Consider the following 18,592-nt stretch of genomic DNA (forward strand, 5'->3'; position numbering starts at 1 on the left):
TTTATAAGTCCAAGTTCAAATATAAAAATCAAAATGGGTTTGATGCACCCTATTGTTCACATGCAAAGCAGCTAACATAGATGTAAAGATATGAGGTGAATTGAAACATTCATATTTCATAAGGATGCAGTCTACATTTTCTGAAATTATGGCTTGAACTCTTATTTTAACTTTTTCTAATTTGCATACATATTAGTCCCTGTTTAAATGATGTGTTAATTCTATTCATTAGACTTCAGTGAATGCTTCTAACTCTCCTGATAATCAAGCATAGGTCCCTGGAAAGCAAATTACGGACTTTCATGTTGCAAACCCCATTGTAAACGTGACATTTATCACTGCAAAGCCAACTCGTGTGGAGCACTTGGCTGCAGTCAGGAGGGCAGAACCCTTTTTCTTATGTTTATGGTAATGATTGTCATCTGTGAATAAGGACCTGGCACCAGGTCCCCAATGTCTCTTCAGAAATGATTGGGCACTCCACAACCGCACCACCCTCTTGATGGTAAAAATGCCAGTTCATCTCTTTGGGGAAGAAAGAGTAACTTGACTCAAGTAACCCAAGAAAATGGGTGATCAAGAATCTTCTGCTCCACATAACGTGGTGGTGGAGATGAGAATTTGGGGACCTACACGGGCTCTGCACCTCTCTGCAGTGTATTTGGCTGTCGAAGCAGGAGCCTGCAGGCTTGGCTTAGCTGCTGCCCAAAATGCATTTGTGCTTCAAAATCTCCAAAACAGTGGTTCTGAAAGCAAAACTATGAAGATGACAACAGTGCCATAGGAGTCCTTTCTCTGGGTCTCTGAGCCAGATCGAATGTGGGAACAATCTGTGGGAAGAAAAGGGGCAACGAAATAGCATTGGAGTTCGGTGTCTGCCGTTGCATATTGATTTGCCAAGCTGTGACAATTCATCTTTTTAATTCTAGGTATAAAAGCATTGTTATCCCAGTGGTAAACCCGAGGTGATAATTTCGCAAGGTTTTATGTTGATGGGGTGAGCCCTGAGTGGTGCCACACAGGGAGTTGCCATGTGTGCTCTGATTAATAAAAAAATTGATGGGAAGAAGAAAGTTTCTTATGCCATCACTGCGAGGAAATGCTTGACATCTTTAAAGGCCCATAAGTTTAGTTTCCATCTGGTTTTTGCAGACTCTGGGCCTTTTCAAAAGCAGTCCTGATGTGCTGTAGGGAATTAATTTAGCTCGTTGTGGTAGCAGAAGGTTAGAGTTCAACATCACTGTTTTTGTTATCCACAGAGCTACATGGAACAAGCTCCCTGTTGTATAGTTTAAAGGAATAGGTGGAGACTACTAGAAAGAAACCTGTTGTCCCTGCAGCTTAGTTTTATTCGAGATGCACGGAATAAGAGAGCAGAAGAGGAGAAATCACAGTATTTGATATACATTCTCAGCAGCTGCTTCATCTCACCGTGTCTGAATGTGTAATCTCACTCTCAGGAGCATTCTGCATGAGAAGCAGCTGGGCACTTCTGAATATACAAGAAATGCTCCCATTTTGCCAGCGATTGTGATAATCCAAGCTGCAGCTAGGCCTACGGGGAAATGAAAAGTCTGTGTTATTGCGACTCTGAGATTTTGGTGGGTTGCAGTGTTGTCTATAGGATTCAAGCCTGCACTTGGATTTCCTCTCTTTCCTTAGCAATGCTTCCTTGTACTGAAAGTGTGCAAGAGAATCCCTGAGCTTTATACCAGTTTTTTTGAACCCCTTAAAGCATCTGCAGCCCTCTGCTCCTCTATTGCTTGGATGGTGAGTGTGGGGTCCCATTGACTTCTGCACTGCCAAGCTGGGACAGGCTGTGCTAATTCCCTGTGTGCTGAGCACAGAAGAGGATGCTGAAGAAAAGGGTCTTTAAACCAACCCTAGCCTAGGGTTTCAGGTTATCCACAGTTCTCCATTTTTATTTTTATTTTTTGAAGCCTGGAAATTAGACAGCTCAGCTCACGGAAAAATAAGGCAGCGGACAAGCGTTCCCCTTCCATGCCTCTTTCCAGCATCCTTTTTTCCTTGGTGCGCCAGACACAGCAACTCCCCACCCCAGAGAAGGATGCACTGGCAACCTCACTCTTCAATTTTTTCTGGTGACTGGATTAACTTTAAACATTACCATTGCTCTCTACCAACCTTATTGTATTTACTCAGCTTTCTGCGAAGGAGTTAAATTCATATGGGTTGAATGTTTTCTGTTACAGCTCATGTTCTGTTTTGACCTTCTTGGCTTCACATATTTTCCCCTTTTAAAGTTACTAGCTGTATCCGAGATCTTAACATCAGTGGGCCACTTTGTGGAAATAAATATTAATGAGATGGCTGCTGATAGCATCGTATGGGTAGAAACAAATGCTTTTATAATAAATGGAATTTAATATTAATTGAGTGGTTTGGAGTTAAAGCAGGATATAAAGTGACAAGCTCGTGGCACAGCAAACTGCCCTTTGCAAGAATCCAATTAGAAGACTGAGCAGCAAATTCTACGCAAACTTGCTATAATCACATGGGGGCAATAGAAGAGTGGAGCGTAATTTGGAGCCTGGGACCTGTCCCCTTGAATGTCTCATAATTTCCATGAATCAACATTTAGTTACTGCGTGGTGCCAAGTTTGCATTCTTCAGCTCTTTCCTGGCAATGCCGCATCCCATTGCTCTAGCCAAACTGGAGGGAGACAGTATGTTTTGCAACAAAAGGGCACATCAATTAAATGCACCGTGTTCTGCTACACGTCTGTCGGAGAAAAGTGACTCATTTGTTAGCCTGCTGAAATTTCTTTGCATTGAAAATCCCGTGCTGATGTTACAGGGTTTTGCCTGATCACTTGAAGCTGTTACCTTTGCCATTTCCTCAGTGAGAATGATCAAGAGTTGTTCCCTTTCCAAATCGCTGTGTTTGTTCATGACTTGGAAAAATAGATGATTTGCTGAGATGCATTGTAGATAAATAGTTAAATGCTGCCTGGAGTAACCAAGTGCAATTGTCACAGATATATCTCATGCCCTAAAGAGTGATGTAAAGTGTTTATTGGGCTTGAATTGTTCAAAAATAGTTTCTCTAAATATTATGTATCATTTTCATCTGGCAGATGGAGCTGCAGAAGCTGCTATGGCGAGAGTTTGTTTGTGGCATTTCAGACAACCTGGGTATTGTGCGATATTGGCTTAGCAAGCCTCTAAAAGGGGGGGTACAGGATGTAAGGTGGGGCTGTAGGAGTGATAAAGACCTAAGTCCAGCACCTGGGAAGCTGGGGCAGTGCTTCCAGGCTGATGGAGAAGCATGTGAAAAAAACCCCACAAACCAACAAGGAGCAAGTCAATTTATCCATTCTGTCAAAATGGCTACGATCAGCCAGGAGGCAAATGAATAAACGGATCAACAAGTATTTCACACTTGTGTGTTCTCGACAGGAAATCACAGATCTGAAACCAAATGTCTGGGACAAAACTACCAGAAATAGTGGCAAAATACTCTGCTGTTTAGTCTGCATTTTAAACATTTTTAGCTCATAAAACTCCTTGAATTAAAGTACTGGAATAAAACAGGAGCTTGCTACTACGGTTCCCAGTTAGGAGCAGAGATGAAAATCGTTGGAGTGGGTCTAAGAGCAGGACCTCGGTCCCCACTGGATCTCCCCTTGCCTGTGTACCCGATTGCATCTTGTTGGCCATGGTGATTGCTGCTGTCCTTTCTGCTCCTAAGCTCACTAATTGCTGCACTAATGGCAGTAAAAGCACCGCCAAAGGTCGCATCGGAACGTGGAAATGAAATGCATAAATACAGTGGGAGGAGAATGAATCTGAATTGCTAGCGGTGTCAGGGCTGAACAAGTCACCTAGGAGCAGACATCTCCTACGTTCCTGGAGGACCGTGTGTCTGCCCGTGCAGCCGTGTCACTTCATGAGCTTCGAGAAAAGGAAATACCGAGCCAAGAGCTTGTGTTTAATTTACATGTCTGCTGCGGAGCAAGTGCCTGATGGATCCAGGCGCATTTCTTCCTACGTTAAGAAGCATTAATATGTTTTTGCAAAGATGCAAACTGTAATTCTTGTGGGCTTTTTTCTGCTTTTCCCCAGTCTCACCTTTATCAACACTGAAAGGTTATAAAGAGCTTAATAAAAGGTAGATTAAAGCTTTGGAAATAGTGCAAATAAAGCGAACAGTCTATAAATAGAAAATATATTAAACTGTATCTGGTGTTAAGGGATCTAATAATTAACATAGGTTGACTGAATTTCTTATCTGCAATGAACTTTTATCTTGAATCAAAATGTTCTCCTCCTGTGATTAGTTTTGTTATTAGATGTTTCTACACACTGATTAAGACAACGGGAAAGCAATAGTTTATTTGCCCGAGTGTATACTTACTGAAAAAGAGTTTGTCATGAGAATGAAAGCAGTTTCTAATTTTCAGAATAATTTTGACTGATTTCTTAAAGCCAAAATCTCTTCTACATCTGTTACTTTATGATTTTTTCAATTCTTGACTCTTCTATATAATTGGGGCCCTGCTAATAGACTTCATGGTAACTTTTCTGATATGCCTCATACTTTGAGTCCTTTTTGTATAATAAATGCGTCTTTCCTTGATGCTAAAATTCAAGGAGCTTTGAATGGCTTGTAGGCCCGGAACTTCAAAGATGTCATTTTCTTAATAAATATTTTGAAAAGAGAACTCTTCCTTACTTCATTTCAAGCACTTTCAGGATCATCCTTCTAGTTACTTCTGCCTTATGGTGTAGTGAATTCTATCTCCATTACTTGCTTATAATATTTCTAGAATTTTTCTGACGGCTTATTTAGTCTGTGGAGACGGCAATTTAAAACATACATTGTTTTTATTTTCTGTGCTTCTTTGTTGTGCCAAAGTATGCTTGATACTGCTTACTGCTTTTTGGTATTAATTAGGTTTTTCTTATTAATTATCTTGGGATTTGTTTGGTATTATTGCTATTGTTGATGCTATTTATTTTTTTAGAAGCATTCTCACAGAAAATACTGCACCGTTTAATGCAAACGCTACTGGGAGGATCCTGCTGATGCGGGGCCTTTTTATTCTGATGTATTAATTGACGTGGGTCCGCTGTGTTCAGCGCAGGGAGCCCAGTGGCCGCGTTCACACCACGCTGATTGTCCGATGTAACCAGCACACCCCTTCAGCGAATACAACTTGCTTCTCTGCGGTGTAGCTGTATTAATGCAGAGCTATGCCCAAGATACTCAGCCCAGCAGATAAGGAGTGCTGGAGCGGGCAGAGCTCGCACCGACGTGCCTGCATGTCTCCTGGCATCTGAGATAGGTCACTGGGGTCTGACCGGGGTGTTCCTACAGAGCTAGTTAGAGATGTATTCAGCGCACTACAGCAGAATACACAACGTGGTATTTCTCAGTGGTTTGGTTCAGTGGATGGTAGTTTATTGTCTCCGATATTTGTGTTTCCTTGTCACATTTGTTAACCTTTGAATGCAAGGAACTCATTAAAGCAATTCCCCAGATACACATACTGCAGGCTTCCCCAGAGCTCTCGAGTCACTACCAGATTAGTATCAGCGACAGCAAGAAGCGAATCTCCAAATGGGTTGATTGATAGCGAGATTAATGATCCTCAAGACTTCTGTCCAGGTTTATTATTTGGCGGCTTACAAATCTTTGCTTTCAGGGAGATGGGTGGGTAGGAGGACCAGCTGGCTGCCACCCGGTCTGTCTGTATTAGCGTGATGAGGTGACGTACGTAGCCCTGTCAGAGCACTAGCATTAAGTAGTGTATTTTCAGTGTTCTCATTATCTGCCAGGTACTAAATAATTTGCTTCTCTGCTCTTAGCGCCAGCTGCTCTTTTCTTTTCCTTTGTGCTCTGCTTCCAAAGGTATCTTTTTGTGCCATTTCTAATTGTGTTCTAAACAGAGTTAACAGAGAGACCATAAAAATTTTTAAGTAGCTATTTCTTTTTTAAATGGCCAGTGAAAAAAGCCCACCCTCCAAATACACGGTGGTGAAAAGAAAGGAAATAATCACATTTTTAATATTTTGCCCTGGCTCCAAATAAACTAAACATGAAATATCTTCAGCAGCTTTGGGAAATCTTCCTAGTTCTCCCATGCAGCTTTTGTCCAGGTGCTCGTGGAAATGTCTGTTGAGAAAGAGGGAGCTTCCCATTGAGTATTTCATTATATTTAACAAACTAGCATTTCTGCCTGACGATGGGCAGGGCCATCAAAACAGGGGAAAAAACTGTGCCTACATTTTTAGCACATTTTTCTGTTATGGTTAGGTCTCAGGCCGTGACTTGGGATACCTAAAATAATTGTCAGTTGAATGTCCTGACGTCCCATTTGGAGGAAGAAAATAATATTTTTTCAAAGGAAAGAGCAGGGCTCTTCCATTTTGAAAGTAATTAGCTGGGAGTAATTAGGGACATTTAGGTGAATGTTCCAAAGAGAGACCCAGTTTCTGCTGTATTCTCTTAGGTGGGATCATCTCTGTATTGTTTTTCTTGTAAGACAATGTCAGTGCAGATGAATTATACTTCTAAAGAGGTGTTTAAAAATACCTGTATTTTAACCTCCCAGTGTGTCACCCTGTTTTTATTCTTTCCTTTCCTGAGATTCATCCCAAAGGGAATTCATGTCCTGAAATGATAATATCAAGTGTGCCCAATTTTGAGTTCTTAGAGGTGCTTACTAAAAGCTCCTCTCTGGTAAGAGGCAATCTTCATTGATTGCTGCAGTTCTTGTGATTACAGAACAACTCTTCACTTGGTTAAATTTAGCTTCCTTCTGTGAGAAAGTTTTAGGCTCCTTTTTAATATTACATGATGTTTAGGGCATTGGAAGTACACATTTTATAGGAATTGCCTAAGGTATTAGTTGATTGGAAAAGGCATGTCTTTGTTTTCCTCTGTGATTTTTCTAGTCTTTGTTATGAATGTTGCATTAAATAGTTGGCTCAGGGAGATGAAAATGAAAACGTTGGGCTTCCCTTTGGTTTTTAAAACCGTGCCTAATTTTAAACCATTTTAAGATACCACCTATAGGTTTCTCTACCCCATTTTTGCCTGAAGACATTAAAGTTTTGAGTGGTAATGCATATAACCAGGGAGCTTGTTCTCTTGCAGTAGAAAATACTGATGAGTAAACCCATTCAGTCATCTGTAAAATTGCTGAGTGTATCCAACACAGCTGTTATGAGTATTGATTAAAGCAGGAGGGGAAGGTCTGACTCTGCTAGCCCTGTCAGAGGTCACCAGGAGAGTAATTAGCTACCAAGTGTTACAGGGCCAAGAGTCATCACAAATAAGGTTTCACCATTGCCTTCGCTGTTCTCCAGGGACACCAGGAAGATGGGACAAGGAAGCGTGGAAAATGTTTGTGCTGAGTTAAACTAAGATTTATCCACTTACAATTTGCGGTTAAAGAGCTTTCTAAGTGCATTTCTGCATTGGCCACCTGGGCACTTTCTGGTCGTGCAGCTGATGAAAAGGGGAGGACTTGAAAGCAGCTCATTTTGGGGTGTGTTGTCGTTTCTTAACTGTTTAATTATTTGAATACCCTTCTAAAAATTATTATTTCTTGTATAATGTCTGAGTACAATACCGTATGTGATGTAAATGGGTGTCTAGTCTCTGGTGCAGGATAGGATCTCAGAGGATCAGGAGAAGAGTATTCTTAATTTTGTGGAGAGCTGTGTAGTCAGCTGGCAAATTTAGGCCATAAATATTAAATTAGCTGTCTTCCTGTGTCAGAAATCCCTAGTCTTGTTTGCAAATTAGTTTTTTAGATCGGCAGTTTTACTAGTGGTGTGTTCTTCATCACAAATACGGTCTTAAAGTTTTGTCCAGTTTTTTTTCCACCAGCCATTTCCCAGCCTTTTCCCTGTCTTTCTTTCCCTGTGATACTGCAGAATGTGTGGTTGGACTGATGATTAGCATTTGGATCCTTTGTGGGACTGTGTGGGTGCACGACAACTCACTAATGTGAAAAAGTGTTTCTCCTTGCCCAGAGGAAGTCCTCTGAAAGGGACAGTCTACTTTTCACTGTTCTGTCTAGGAAAGGATGCCAAGGGCTTGGCACGCCATGAGCTTCTGAAACCCATCCAGGTACCATCTAGACTTCTCCAGTTATCTTACCTCTGTGACACTTAACACAGCTTAAGAAGATCGCAGGCAGAAATTGGGGTGAAGGTGAATCGTCTTCGGGTGGAATATGCAGAGGAATCAGCATTATTGTGGGGAAATTTTCCTCCTTTTTCAGCTTTCTTTTATTCTCTTGGTTTTTAAGCATTCCTGCTTTGTGTATCCTCCCATAGCTCAAGTTCAGTCAGCCTTCACTGCCTTACCACTCCGGCGTAGCACAGGTTCTTCTATAACTTGGCATCTGAATTCTGATCATTAAGCATTAAGACCTGGGAAGGAAAATAATTTTAGAAAATTGGGGCAATATAAGCCATTTTCTGGCCAAAAAAGAGTAAATGCAGATGCCCCTCTGATACAATGAACGTAATATCACTGCTCCATGCTGGTCACTTATTCATATTCATAAGATCAGCTTTTTTCGTGTGGTTTTCTTTTCTCTTTTTCTTCTTAACGCTTGAGTCAGTTTTATTGCTCATAAAAATCAGTGACTGATGACCCCAGCTAGAGCAGTGCAGACTGCAGACAGCTGTTGTCCAGGCTCCCATCCACTGCTCTGCTGGTGACATGGTCGTGATTTGCAGCGCTTCTGTTGTTCCGTAGTCGGCGGCTCTTTTCTGAGGAGTCATTGCCAATTCTGACAGTGACAAATGCTTGCCAAGGAATAGTGAAGCTAGTTTAAAGTGCAGAGCCATGTGTTACTAGTACACTTGACTGCATACATACTCTGGTTTTGGTGCCAGCAGAAACCAATCTTAATTGTGTCTCCTGGAAAACATGCAAAACTGTTCAATGAGAATCTGAAGCATCTTTTCTTCTATTGAAAGTGAGAATGAATGTGCAGAGGTAGTGAAAGGGATCGTTTTCTGTCTTTGGATCCTTGTTTAGGAGTTATTTGCAGACCTCCCCCTTGATGAAGGAGCATGGTGAATGAATGCCTATATCCAGGTTGCATTTGATAAAGACCAAGCCATGTCCTGTGCAGCCCGGTTTAGAGGTCCGTTACAGGTCCTGGTTTGACTCCTGTTCGATGTTGCCTGTTCTGTCCACCAGCTACGGACTGTGTGTGAAAGTAGGGTGGCTGCAGGGGCTCTTGGCCTCTTCATTAATAAATGTACGTTCTGCAGAGCTCCTGTTCTGGGAGGCTGTTTCTGGAGGAAGGGTACCCAGAGGACAAGGTTTGCCCTGCTCTGACAGGAGTGAATAGGCCTCCAGGACCCTTTCAAGCCATCTGCCCCTGAATTGGTCATGCTTTAGGGGGTAATGACCCAAGGAGAGAATAGTTGCAAGAAACCAGGAGCCTAGAGCTCCTAGATGCTATTACAGAAATAAAGTAGTATAAATCTGGCTAGCCTTGGAGAGGGAATACATGCGGCTTCAGCCAACAGAAACGCCTGGAAGGAGTAGATCCCTAGTGAACGAGGGAGCAATGAGTGTGCCAGTCGCTTCAGTGTGTGAGGCAGGACACGGCTCTTGGGTGTCCCTGGAAAGTGAAGCATTCCCCTTTGATTTTTTTCCTGTGTTCAGCCACTGTCCTGGTTTCAAGTCAGCCACTGCAGAGGCAATCACTTGCCCTCCTGCAATAACCCCTTGCTCCTTCTCTTCCTGCCTCAGCTGCTCCGGAGCAGCGCAGATCCCTCGCCTGTCAGCACGGATCAGGGGATGCTGCCTGCGCTAGACTGAGTACGGAGGAGTGAAGCCCAGACTGCCCTCAGAGCTATTCCCAGCACTCCCGTTGACCGCGGCGCGCGCTGTGTGTTTGTATTGGAGGCAGTATTAACTAAACACTAAGGCGCTATCTTCTACATGAAAATAAAATGCATTCGTGCTTTCAGGCCATTATGTGATCTGGTTCTCCCTCTTGCTTTTAGATGAGTATAAAGGAGAAGCTGCTTGAGGTTTATTAACTAATAACCAAGGAAACCTGTTTTGAGTGTCAAAATCTCATGAGGCATCTCTTCTTCTGCAGAAGCTAATCTGGTATTTTGCTCAGCGGAGATGAAACAAGCATTTAACCCAGCTAATCAGGACCATCTCTTGGCATATTTTTATACTTGCGGCCTGATAATAAGGTGCTGCTGCTCTGGACTTTGCATCCCGTTAGTTTGCTTTAATAACCCGCTGCTGGTATCTCTGCAGAAAGATTCTGGGCAGGGGGATGCTCTCCCTCACGTCGGCTTTGCATTCCAGACCCTGCCTCTGGTCCTTCTCCAGGGACATGCTAATCTCGCAGTGTTTTACTTTCTGTATTTTGGTCCGTATGTGACAACTGTGTGTCTGATCACCACAATCTCGCACAGTTATTGTACCCCAGGGAAAGGGAGCCAAAAAAACATATGGGCCTAGAGAAAACGGTGCGCTTCACTGCACACAGGCGTATTTCAGAGACAACAGACTCTTTGGTATTTTGCAGAAAAGATGTGGGCTCTCTGAAATCTTCTGAAAGTGAAATCAAGGCTGTGATTTGCTTTTCCTCAACCAGTGCTGCAGAAATGCAAGAATTATTCTAAAATTAGTGTTTCAGTTGTTAAGATTTTAATAATCATTTATGCTGTTGACAAGTCCTGATTGTTCATTCACTAAGGACTGTTTCTGTCAGAAAAAAAATCTGGTTTTTTTTTTCTGCTGCTGATGTTGGTTTCCTGAGCAAATGGGCACACAGGTGCAAACACCTGCACTTGTATACACACTGGGGTTAAAGTTACAGGCTGAAGTGCTCATGTGAAAACAGTTGTAGACTTGCACCTTGTCTAGCCCTGCGTCCATTCCCACCTCCTCCCATGGCTGCTTCTCCAGTGGCTCGAAACAAGCAATTTTCTGCTCTCATCTTTTTCCTTTACCCAGCCCTCCCCATACACGCACACAGATTTACTGCAGCCTCTTGTAGCCTTAGCAACTGCTGCCACTTAAGGTTTGTATACTGAGGGAAAGGTAATGGGTAGGGGAAATGCCAGGGATAGAAAGGAGCATCATAAACTGGGGGAGAAGGCAGACACTAAATTGTCTGAAATGCCTTTCAGTATCCTTGATCCCAGCTATATCAGTATTTATTACTACAAACTGGACATGAATTTGCAAAAGGCTCTTCTTGGGTCCAGGCGTTTCCTCACCCAGTCAGTCCCAGGCTGAAAAATGGACAATATCTGAACTGGGGGCCTGGGGGCATCTGCCTGGCGCCCCGAGATGTGTGCTCCCTCCTGGAGCTGCGCAGAGGAGAGGTGCAAGAGTAGGAAATGCACCAGTAAGCAGAACTTGCCGGAAAATTCATCCGGCAAGTTTGTGAAACTTACTGTAAAAGGTCTTTTAAAGATCAACCCGCTTGATCCTGCTCTCAATTTTGAGCCTGCATAGTCCCCTCAGCGCTGCCTTCTGCTGTCACCGGGAGCCCCTGAGACATGGAGGGAGTCGCCAGGACAGGGATGCGATGGCCTGTGCACAGCGAGCTCAACTGTAGAGGCTAAACTTGGAATATTTACAGCAATTATGGGCAAGTGGGGGGGGGGGGGGGGGGGGGGAAGAGTTTGAGAGACACATCTTCACCTAATGTGCCAGTATCCAGCATTGTAAAGTAATGAGTATGCTGTATTTTATATGTATATACATAAAACAAGAGGGTTTTTCAGCATGTTTGTGACTGGAAAAAACCTTTAGTCAAATTCCATGATGACTGCCTTTGTAAAACAGCTACAGAAAGTCTTCCAGGAATAAAATACAGAATTGTTAATGACATTAATGATTGCAGAAAACTTTATTAGGTGAAATATTCATTGAATACATTGTTATTCCAACATTGTGCTTGGCAGAGATATGCTGGACTGAGTATTCGGCTGTCACTGTCATGGGCCTTACAATATCACACAATGTGATTATCCAACACAATTAGATGTTTTGAGGCTATTAAGAAAAAGCTGTCTTAGAACTGCATAAAAAAATGTAATGCCAGCCTATCAGAGCCTCTCAGAGTATAAAATAACAAATTGCAAAAAATAATTGCTTTTCTTAAGTATCATCAGCTTAAAAAAATCCTGTAAATCCCTACGTAAAGGTCTGTCTTTTTATCAAACACCTTCCTAAGGCCTTCATTACCAGGAGAAGCCGTTCAAGGATTTTTGTAGTATTGACTCAAGGGAAAGAGTCCCAAATACATCAAAATCAGGAGCATTTTGCCTGTTTCATATTCATAGTTTCTTCTTTATGTGTGACTGATTTATTCTGCTGCGTGCCCCCAGGGTGTGCATTGTCCAAAATAAAGGCTGCCAAAAAAAATGAGAACAGGGAGCAAGTGGGGGGAGTTCAACCGACGTTTTCTAAATGCTGCGAGAGTACTGCACATCTTGCATCCTCGTGTGTGAATTCACCTTATGGTGTTTCTTAACAAAAGCGTACTCGCTAAATAAATAACTTCAGTACAATGCAAGACATCGTGCCTGAAAATAGAAAGCTGCTCCGAGACAATTACTCCATGCTGTGAAATGCACTCTCTCCTGCTTCTCTATTGTCTTAAGTTCTACTTGGGCTGCCATAGCATGTGCTTGCATTGTAAAGCAGTTTGTGCAATAGAAAGTACAAATGCATAGAAAGCAAGCACCCATGATTATTTAGGTTCTGGTTTTGCCTAAGAGAGCAGTTTGATTTTCGGTGACATTTTTGCTCTCTGGCATATGTGGATGTTGTAAACAAAGGGAGCACAAATTACTTTGACGAAGTCAGCAAAGCCGGCTCTGCGGAGTGGGCTCTCTGTGGAGAGCACAATGCCCAAATTACAGAGAAGCAGACTGCGAGGCACAAACTCAGCAGCCACTATGTGCAAATATGTTTCAGCAAGGGAACCGGCAACTTGACAAAAGGCACAGCTCACAAGGCCGCCCGCAAACTTTGCCCAGGTGTTGAAGCAGTTCATTAAGGGCTGCAATGAGGGGCATCTTTCTGCAATGGGAAGCTATTGTTAGGCGCCCGGACAGATGAGAGCAGACCCTTCTCCTGCCACAATAGCAGCTCGCACCAAGCAAGACTCATTAAATATTCAGTTCCAGCCTCAAGCAGCTCATTAAGTCAGCAATGAGCAGTGACGCTGGTGTTGGAAAACCCTGCCTCAGTTAACATCACCATGCAGAGTCTCCTCGGATCTCTTGATGTTATTCTGCTCAGTACCTTTTCTGTGATGACCAGCTTGTGCTCTCTGCTTTGCATTAAATACAGGTAAAAAAGAAGTCAGGTGGATTTAAGTTCTCCTATTCTTTATAGGCCTTTTCAGAGATGAGTCCTGGGGCCCAAGCTAAGTGTCTATTGTGTTTTTCTGTAGCAGCATATGTAATACAAGTTTGCAGGAGGAGGATGGGATGAGGGTTGTATGGCTTTAGTGTTAAAAAGCAAACAAACAAAAAACTGTAATGTTTGTAGGATAACTTTCATAGCAGAACATCATGACGTGCAGCAGTTACAGATGCGGTATTGCTGTCTGTCGGCTGTTACACAGCAGAAACTTTTACAATAAGTGTATTTTCCCTGGAAATGCTAGTGTCTTAGGTGGATTTTGGCTTGAACTGTATGCTGAATGTGTTTCTTATGTGCAGAGTTTCTTTCTGAATGATGTATTTGAAACCTGTTTTGCAACCACTAACTTTTGTGAGTATAATTTCATATTCAATAGTACGTAGCAATAATATACAGAGGCATTTACAATGGGTGGATGTCAGTTGTCAAATGAATTAGAGCACATGAGAATCCGGAATTAGGATTGTAATTGTAGAAAACGCACATATGTTTTCACGCATCGATGTTTTAAAACCGTAACATCTGAAAGTATGGAGCAGAAATGGAGAAGCAGAACATGTGCAAAAGTTTTCAGCTATTTTTTCAGAGGGCAGTTTTTCACAGCCTGAATCCTTTTTTTTTTTTTTCTTTTTCCTTTAACAGAAAGTGTTTTCAGACTGCCCATTTCTATGTGGAGGACAGCAGTTCCCCCCGTGTGGTCCCCAATGAAAGTATTCCCATTATACCTATTCCAGGTAAGACGGGCTTAATCTCCTGTGTTTGTGCTACTTGGATGCTGTTTTAATTACATAAAGAAGAGAAGGTTATGTTTGTGATAAATCATGGGTTTTTGGTAGAAATTTGTTGTATCGGTGCTGCTTCATTTAATTTAAGGTGCTTTGCAGTGGGGGTCTGAGTGCCAATGCTGTATTTTTCCATAGGCACCTCTCCCACGCGGTTTTAATAGAAATTTCAGAATAACCTTTGTAAAATGTCAAAAACATGAGCAACACTTCTGAAAAACACTGAGACATTGCATCCATGGTGAAACCAGCTGCTCCATCAGGGCGGGTTGTGGACGAGGGATATGCAGCTCCACTGCTCTCTCGAGACTGGGGGGACTCACCCCCCTATTTTCAGCGTATGCAGAGGTGGGGTCTGCTGGGTCTCGGGAAGGAAAGCAAGACACAGGGATAAGCAAGCAATCTCAATTAAAGTCCAAAGCCATCTGTTAATTTGGTATTAATCAAGTTACCAAAGGTCAAATTCTCCTCTCAGCTATACAGAGAGTGAAGCTGGAAGCAGAGTTTACCGCTATTCTCTCTTCATGAGGCATTTCCCCTGGGAATTATTAAGTGCAGGATCCAGTTCCCGTTAAGTCGCGATGACAGAGAGCAGCTTGGTGTTACAGTGGCCTTTGCAGCCGCTGCCTTGTTTGATGTTGGTCAGTTCCGCAGGCAGAATTAAGATACCCCAAATGTTGTATTGACCTCGATATGTCAAATGCTTGTATTTGTTGCTTCAAGGTGTTTAAAGTTTCCTTGGTGTATTCTGTAATTTATGTCATTGAACTAGAATTAAATCTGCAGCTAATTAGGTTCATTTTACCAAAGAAACATTCAAAGCCATTTCTAAGAGACTGAAGAAACATGCTTCTTAGAAAACTGAGAGAATCCAGTTATATTTTCCTTGATTTTACTCAGCAGACACATGTGACTTTTTCTAGAAAGTCTTTCAAAGTACCCATGGGAACTAACATGAAAGGTTAGCTGTTACATTCCTGCAGAAAATGTTAGGCAGTTTGCCTTGCAGTCTGATGCTGTGCCACTGAAAACAAAAGAAAACATGCTATCATCTCCTCTCCTTTCTGTGGCAGACTAAGATGCATGTCCTGGCCACCTCACTTCTTAGCAAGGAGCCTCTCTTCTTCTTCTCCTTTAGGGTAACATGACGCAGGAGGTTTTATTCTTAGACCACCAGTGATGAGTTTTCACAAAAGAACCTAGACAGTTGGAGAACTTCGTTCTCCCTATGCTAAACCCAGGAGGAGCACTTCCCTGTTGGGGCTCATTTTGGCAGTCAGTTTAATGGTCCCACCATGCCTGCTCTTGTGTGTTACAACCTTAGAGCTTGTGAGGAAGGGGACGGTGGGCTAACCTGGGCTCTGTGCAGAGCACTGTCAAAATTTGGGGCATTATGAGCACAAGGGAAATTCTCCCCTCAGAGAGAAGTCTCTTTGGCCAATGTATAGGATTTTTTACTGTAATTGAGACAAATTTTTCTTATAAACCAGCAGAAAGCTCCATCTTTTCATGCTGTGGTTTGTGGTGTGAGGACGGTGGTTCTTCCCTGTTTCACAGGGATGTTTTGATGGTCAGTCCATTAAAGACTGGATGGCATTCATATAAATTGTAATATAGGCTGAAGAAGTTGCATTAAAACTGTGCGGGTGGCAGGCACTGTAAGGCCAGCACACGCGCTAATGCTTCTCCAGCAGCCGTTTTAGCATGTAACAAGTGACTGAGAACAGAAGAACCTTGCCTTTTAGGGACATCTTCACATGACTAGAGCAAGCCAAGCTGTTGGACCACAGCAGCTTTGGGACTGACATGATGCTACTGTCACTGCAGTGCACATTTGGTCTGCTCAGGCTCCGTAATGCTAAGGAAGAGCTGCTCACCTCTGATAATGGGCACCGCAGATTAAGGCAGCTGCTGAGCAAGTGCTGCAAGACACCTCGAGCAGCTTTGTAGTTAAAAATATGCAAGGACTGCTGATGAGCTCTCAGGCAGGTGAAGAACTGGGCCTTAGACAGAGGTTTAGTCTAGTTGGATGCAAAGATTAATCCAGATCTTGAATTCCCAATGTAATGACAAGATTTTTGTGGATATAATGGACATTTAGACCATAGAATCATAGAATGGTTTTGGGTTGGAAGGGGCCTCAAAGATCATCCAGTTCCAACCCCCCCTGCCATGGGCAGGGACACCCTCCGCTAGCCCAGGTTGCCCAAAGCCCCATCCAACCTGGCCTTGAACACTGCCAGGGATGGGGCATCCACAACAAGACACCTGCATACAGACATCCAAAAGGAGGTGCCTTAATCTGAAGCTGAATCATGCCCAGAAGGTCTTAAGAGAGAATGAACTGATGAACTTGAAGACCTTGGCACTGACAGTAAAGCTATTCATGCCACCAAAAGCCAAATCACCCTCTGGAAGTGCCTCTCTGTGTGTTTATTAACTGCTACCTGTGCAGGGAGTCTGTAATGAGGCTCAAAGTTAGTAGAGAGAAATTCCAGCTATGTTGGCTTTTTTCAAAGATGGGAGATACTGCCAGCAAAGAGCCTGAAGCTCTCCTAAACATTTTCCTTGTTTGGAGATGCAGAAGAGACCTTTTTTCCCCCAAATACCTGTTGCTAAATGACAGTCTTCTCTGACGTCAGCTGCTGCTCCCACATAGGCAGCCCACTGAAATGCCTTAAAAACATTAAGTGACAAAATTCTCCTTTGAACTGATTGCAACTGATGAAATTATAAGCCTCTGAACTTTTCCTCTGGAAGCTGCCAGAGGGTGTGAGAAAAATCTTACTTGCCATGTTGATCCTAGAAGCAAAATATAAGTGGCATTTTCGCAAAAGCAAGTTTTTCAAAGTAACCTTGTTAGGCTGTGAAACCCTATCCTCACAAGAGAAATTTGAACAGATCCCCGTGGAACCATGCATCTACCTCCTACAATTCAACGGACCAACTTCTACTCTCAATTACATGCAAGCAGCCAAACTGATGGCAATTTAGAGCAGTGTGTCTAAAGACGTTGAGTGGATTTGCCAAAGCCCATCTACAGCGTGCGGTGAGCTGCTGGTCAGAGGAAGCTGAGCAGGTTTGGGTTGGCTGGTCCTGGCCCAGGTGTGGGGTGGCTCTGCCAGGTGTCTGGCAGCCAGGCACAGCGATGCCCTGACGCAGCTCGAGAGGCTTCAGAAGCGGCGCTGGTGTGTCTGCATGCCACCGCTCTGCTCCATGACATGTTGGCATGCTCAGAGGTAGCTTTTGTGTTTATTTCTGCGCCATATTCTGCTCTTGTTTAGGCAAACCCTCAGTTTTCTCAGGTCTGTGAACTCAAATCAATCTGCCAGCTACCTGCAATAGGCATACAGTACAACTTCTTGGGTCCAAAATCTAAAAAAATCTTCTTGTAAAGGAATGATTTTACCCATTTTCTCTTTCACCTCCCATGGCGTACGTGCTTAATTATTGTGCATGAAGCCACATCACCCATAGGCGTGTGCTTATCTGTGCAAATTTGCTCTGAGACCCAAATCATTATCATTATTCATAATTATCTGTACTGCTTGATCTAGAGAAACACAGGACAAAGGAGATATCATTAACTGAGTCACCCACTGGATATTACAACTGAGGAATAAATCTAAACTCACATAAGCCCTGCGCGTGACAGTAATGCATCTGTAATCAACAGCAGATTTCTGAAACTCCCCTGCCATTCAGCCCAACAAAATTATTTCTCCGTATCTTCTCTCTTTGCCTCCACACTCACTTAATTTTGGCGACATCCATATCATCTTTGCCTGGATCTTTTCGCTATAACATTTGGTCTTGGCAAGATCTCTTTCTCAGCAAACCAGCTCCTGTTCCTGTTTGGCATTTTTTTTCCATAGCTGGGTCTGTATCTGGTTAAAACATTTCTGGACTTGGTCCGTTTCGGTAGAGTTGGATAGGTAAGAATAACAGGAGTGTCATAGCTGCAGAGGTGTATGCTTTGCAGCACTGCAAAACAAAATGCATCCCTTATCAGTTTTCCTTTCTTCTCGTTGCAAGACCTGCTCCACGACAGCAGTGCAGAAGTGCACCTCTGTGCACCTTGGATGATATCAAATAGTGGAACTCGCACGAATTCCACTTCTACCCTCCTCCTCCTCTCCTTTGTTTCAGAGCTTTCCTGCTCTCAGGTGGTGAATTGTTCTGGAGCTTGCTGTGGCTTTACTGGTTCCTTGCCCAGCCCATGGGCGCAATGGATGCTGTGGCACTCCTGTCAGCAGGACTTGTTGTGAGATCAGTACAGACATAGTTGAGACTTGACCCTACGGCAAAACTCAAAACTCTGCGTGGTCTTGACCATAATGCAGGGACACATGGCTCATAAAGAACACAATGGCTGGCCAATGCAGCTGATTCATTTAGC

The 18,592-nt window shown here is 43.1% G+C and overlaps 1 protein-coding gene across 1 annotated transcript in view; it reads left to right on the forward strand.

The window, feature by feature from the left end:
- PTPRG (protein tyrosine phosphatase receptor type G) overlaps positions 1-18,592 on the forward strand; it is a 408,244-nt gene that overhangs the window by 353,961 nt on the left and 35,691 nt on the right. The window contains exon 14 of the mRNA XM_075762295.1: positions 14,054-14,145. Coding sequence (XP_075618410.1) covers positions 14,054-14,145 — 92 coding nt within the window. The remainder of the gene's footprint in view (positions 1-14,053; positions 14,146-18,592) is intronic.

This window comes from Balearica regulorum, chromosome 10, assembly GCF_011004875.1.
Source record: "Balearica regulorum gibbericeps isolate bBalReg1 chromosome 10, bBalReg1.pri, whole genome shotgun sequence".
Taxonomy (NCBI): Eukaryota; Metazoa; Chordata; class Aves; order Gruiformes; family Gruidae; genus Balearica; species Balearica regulorum.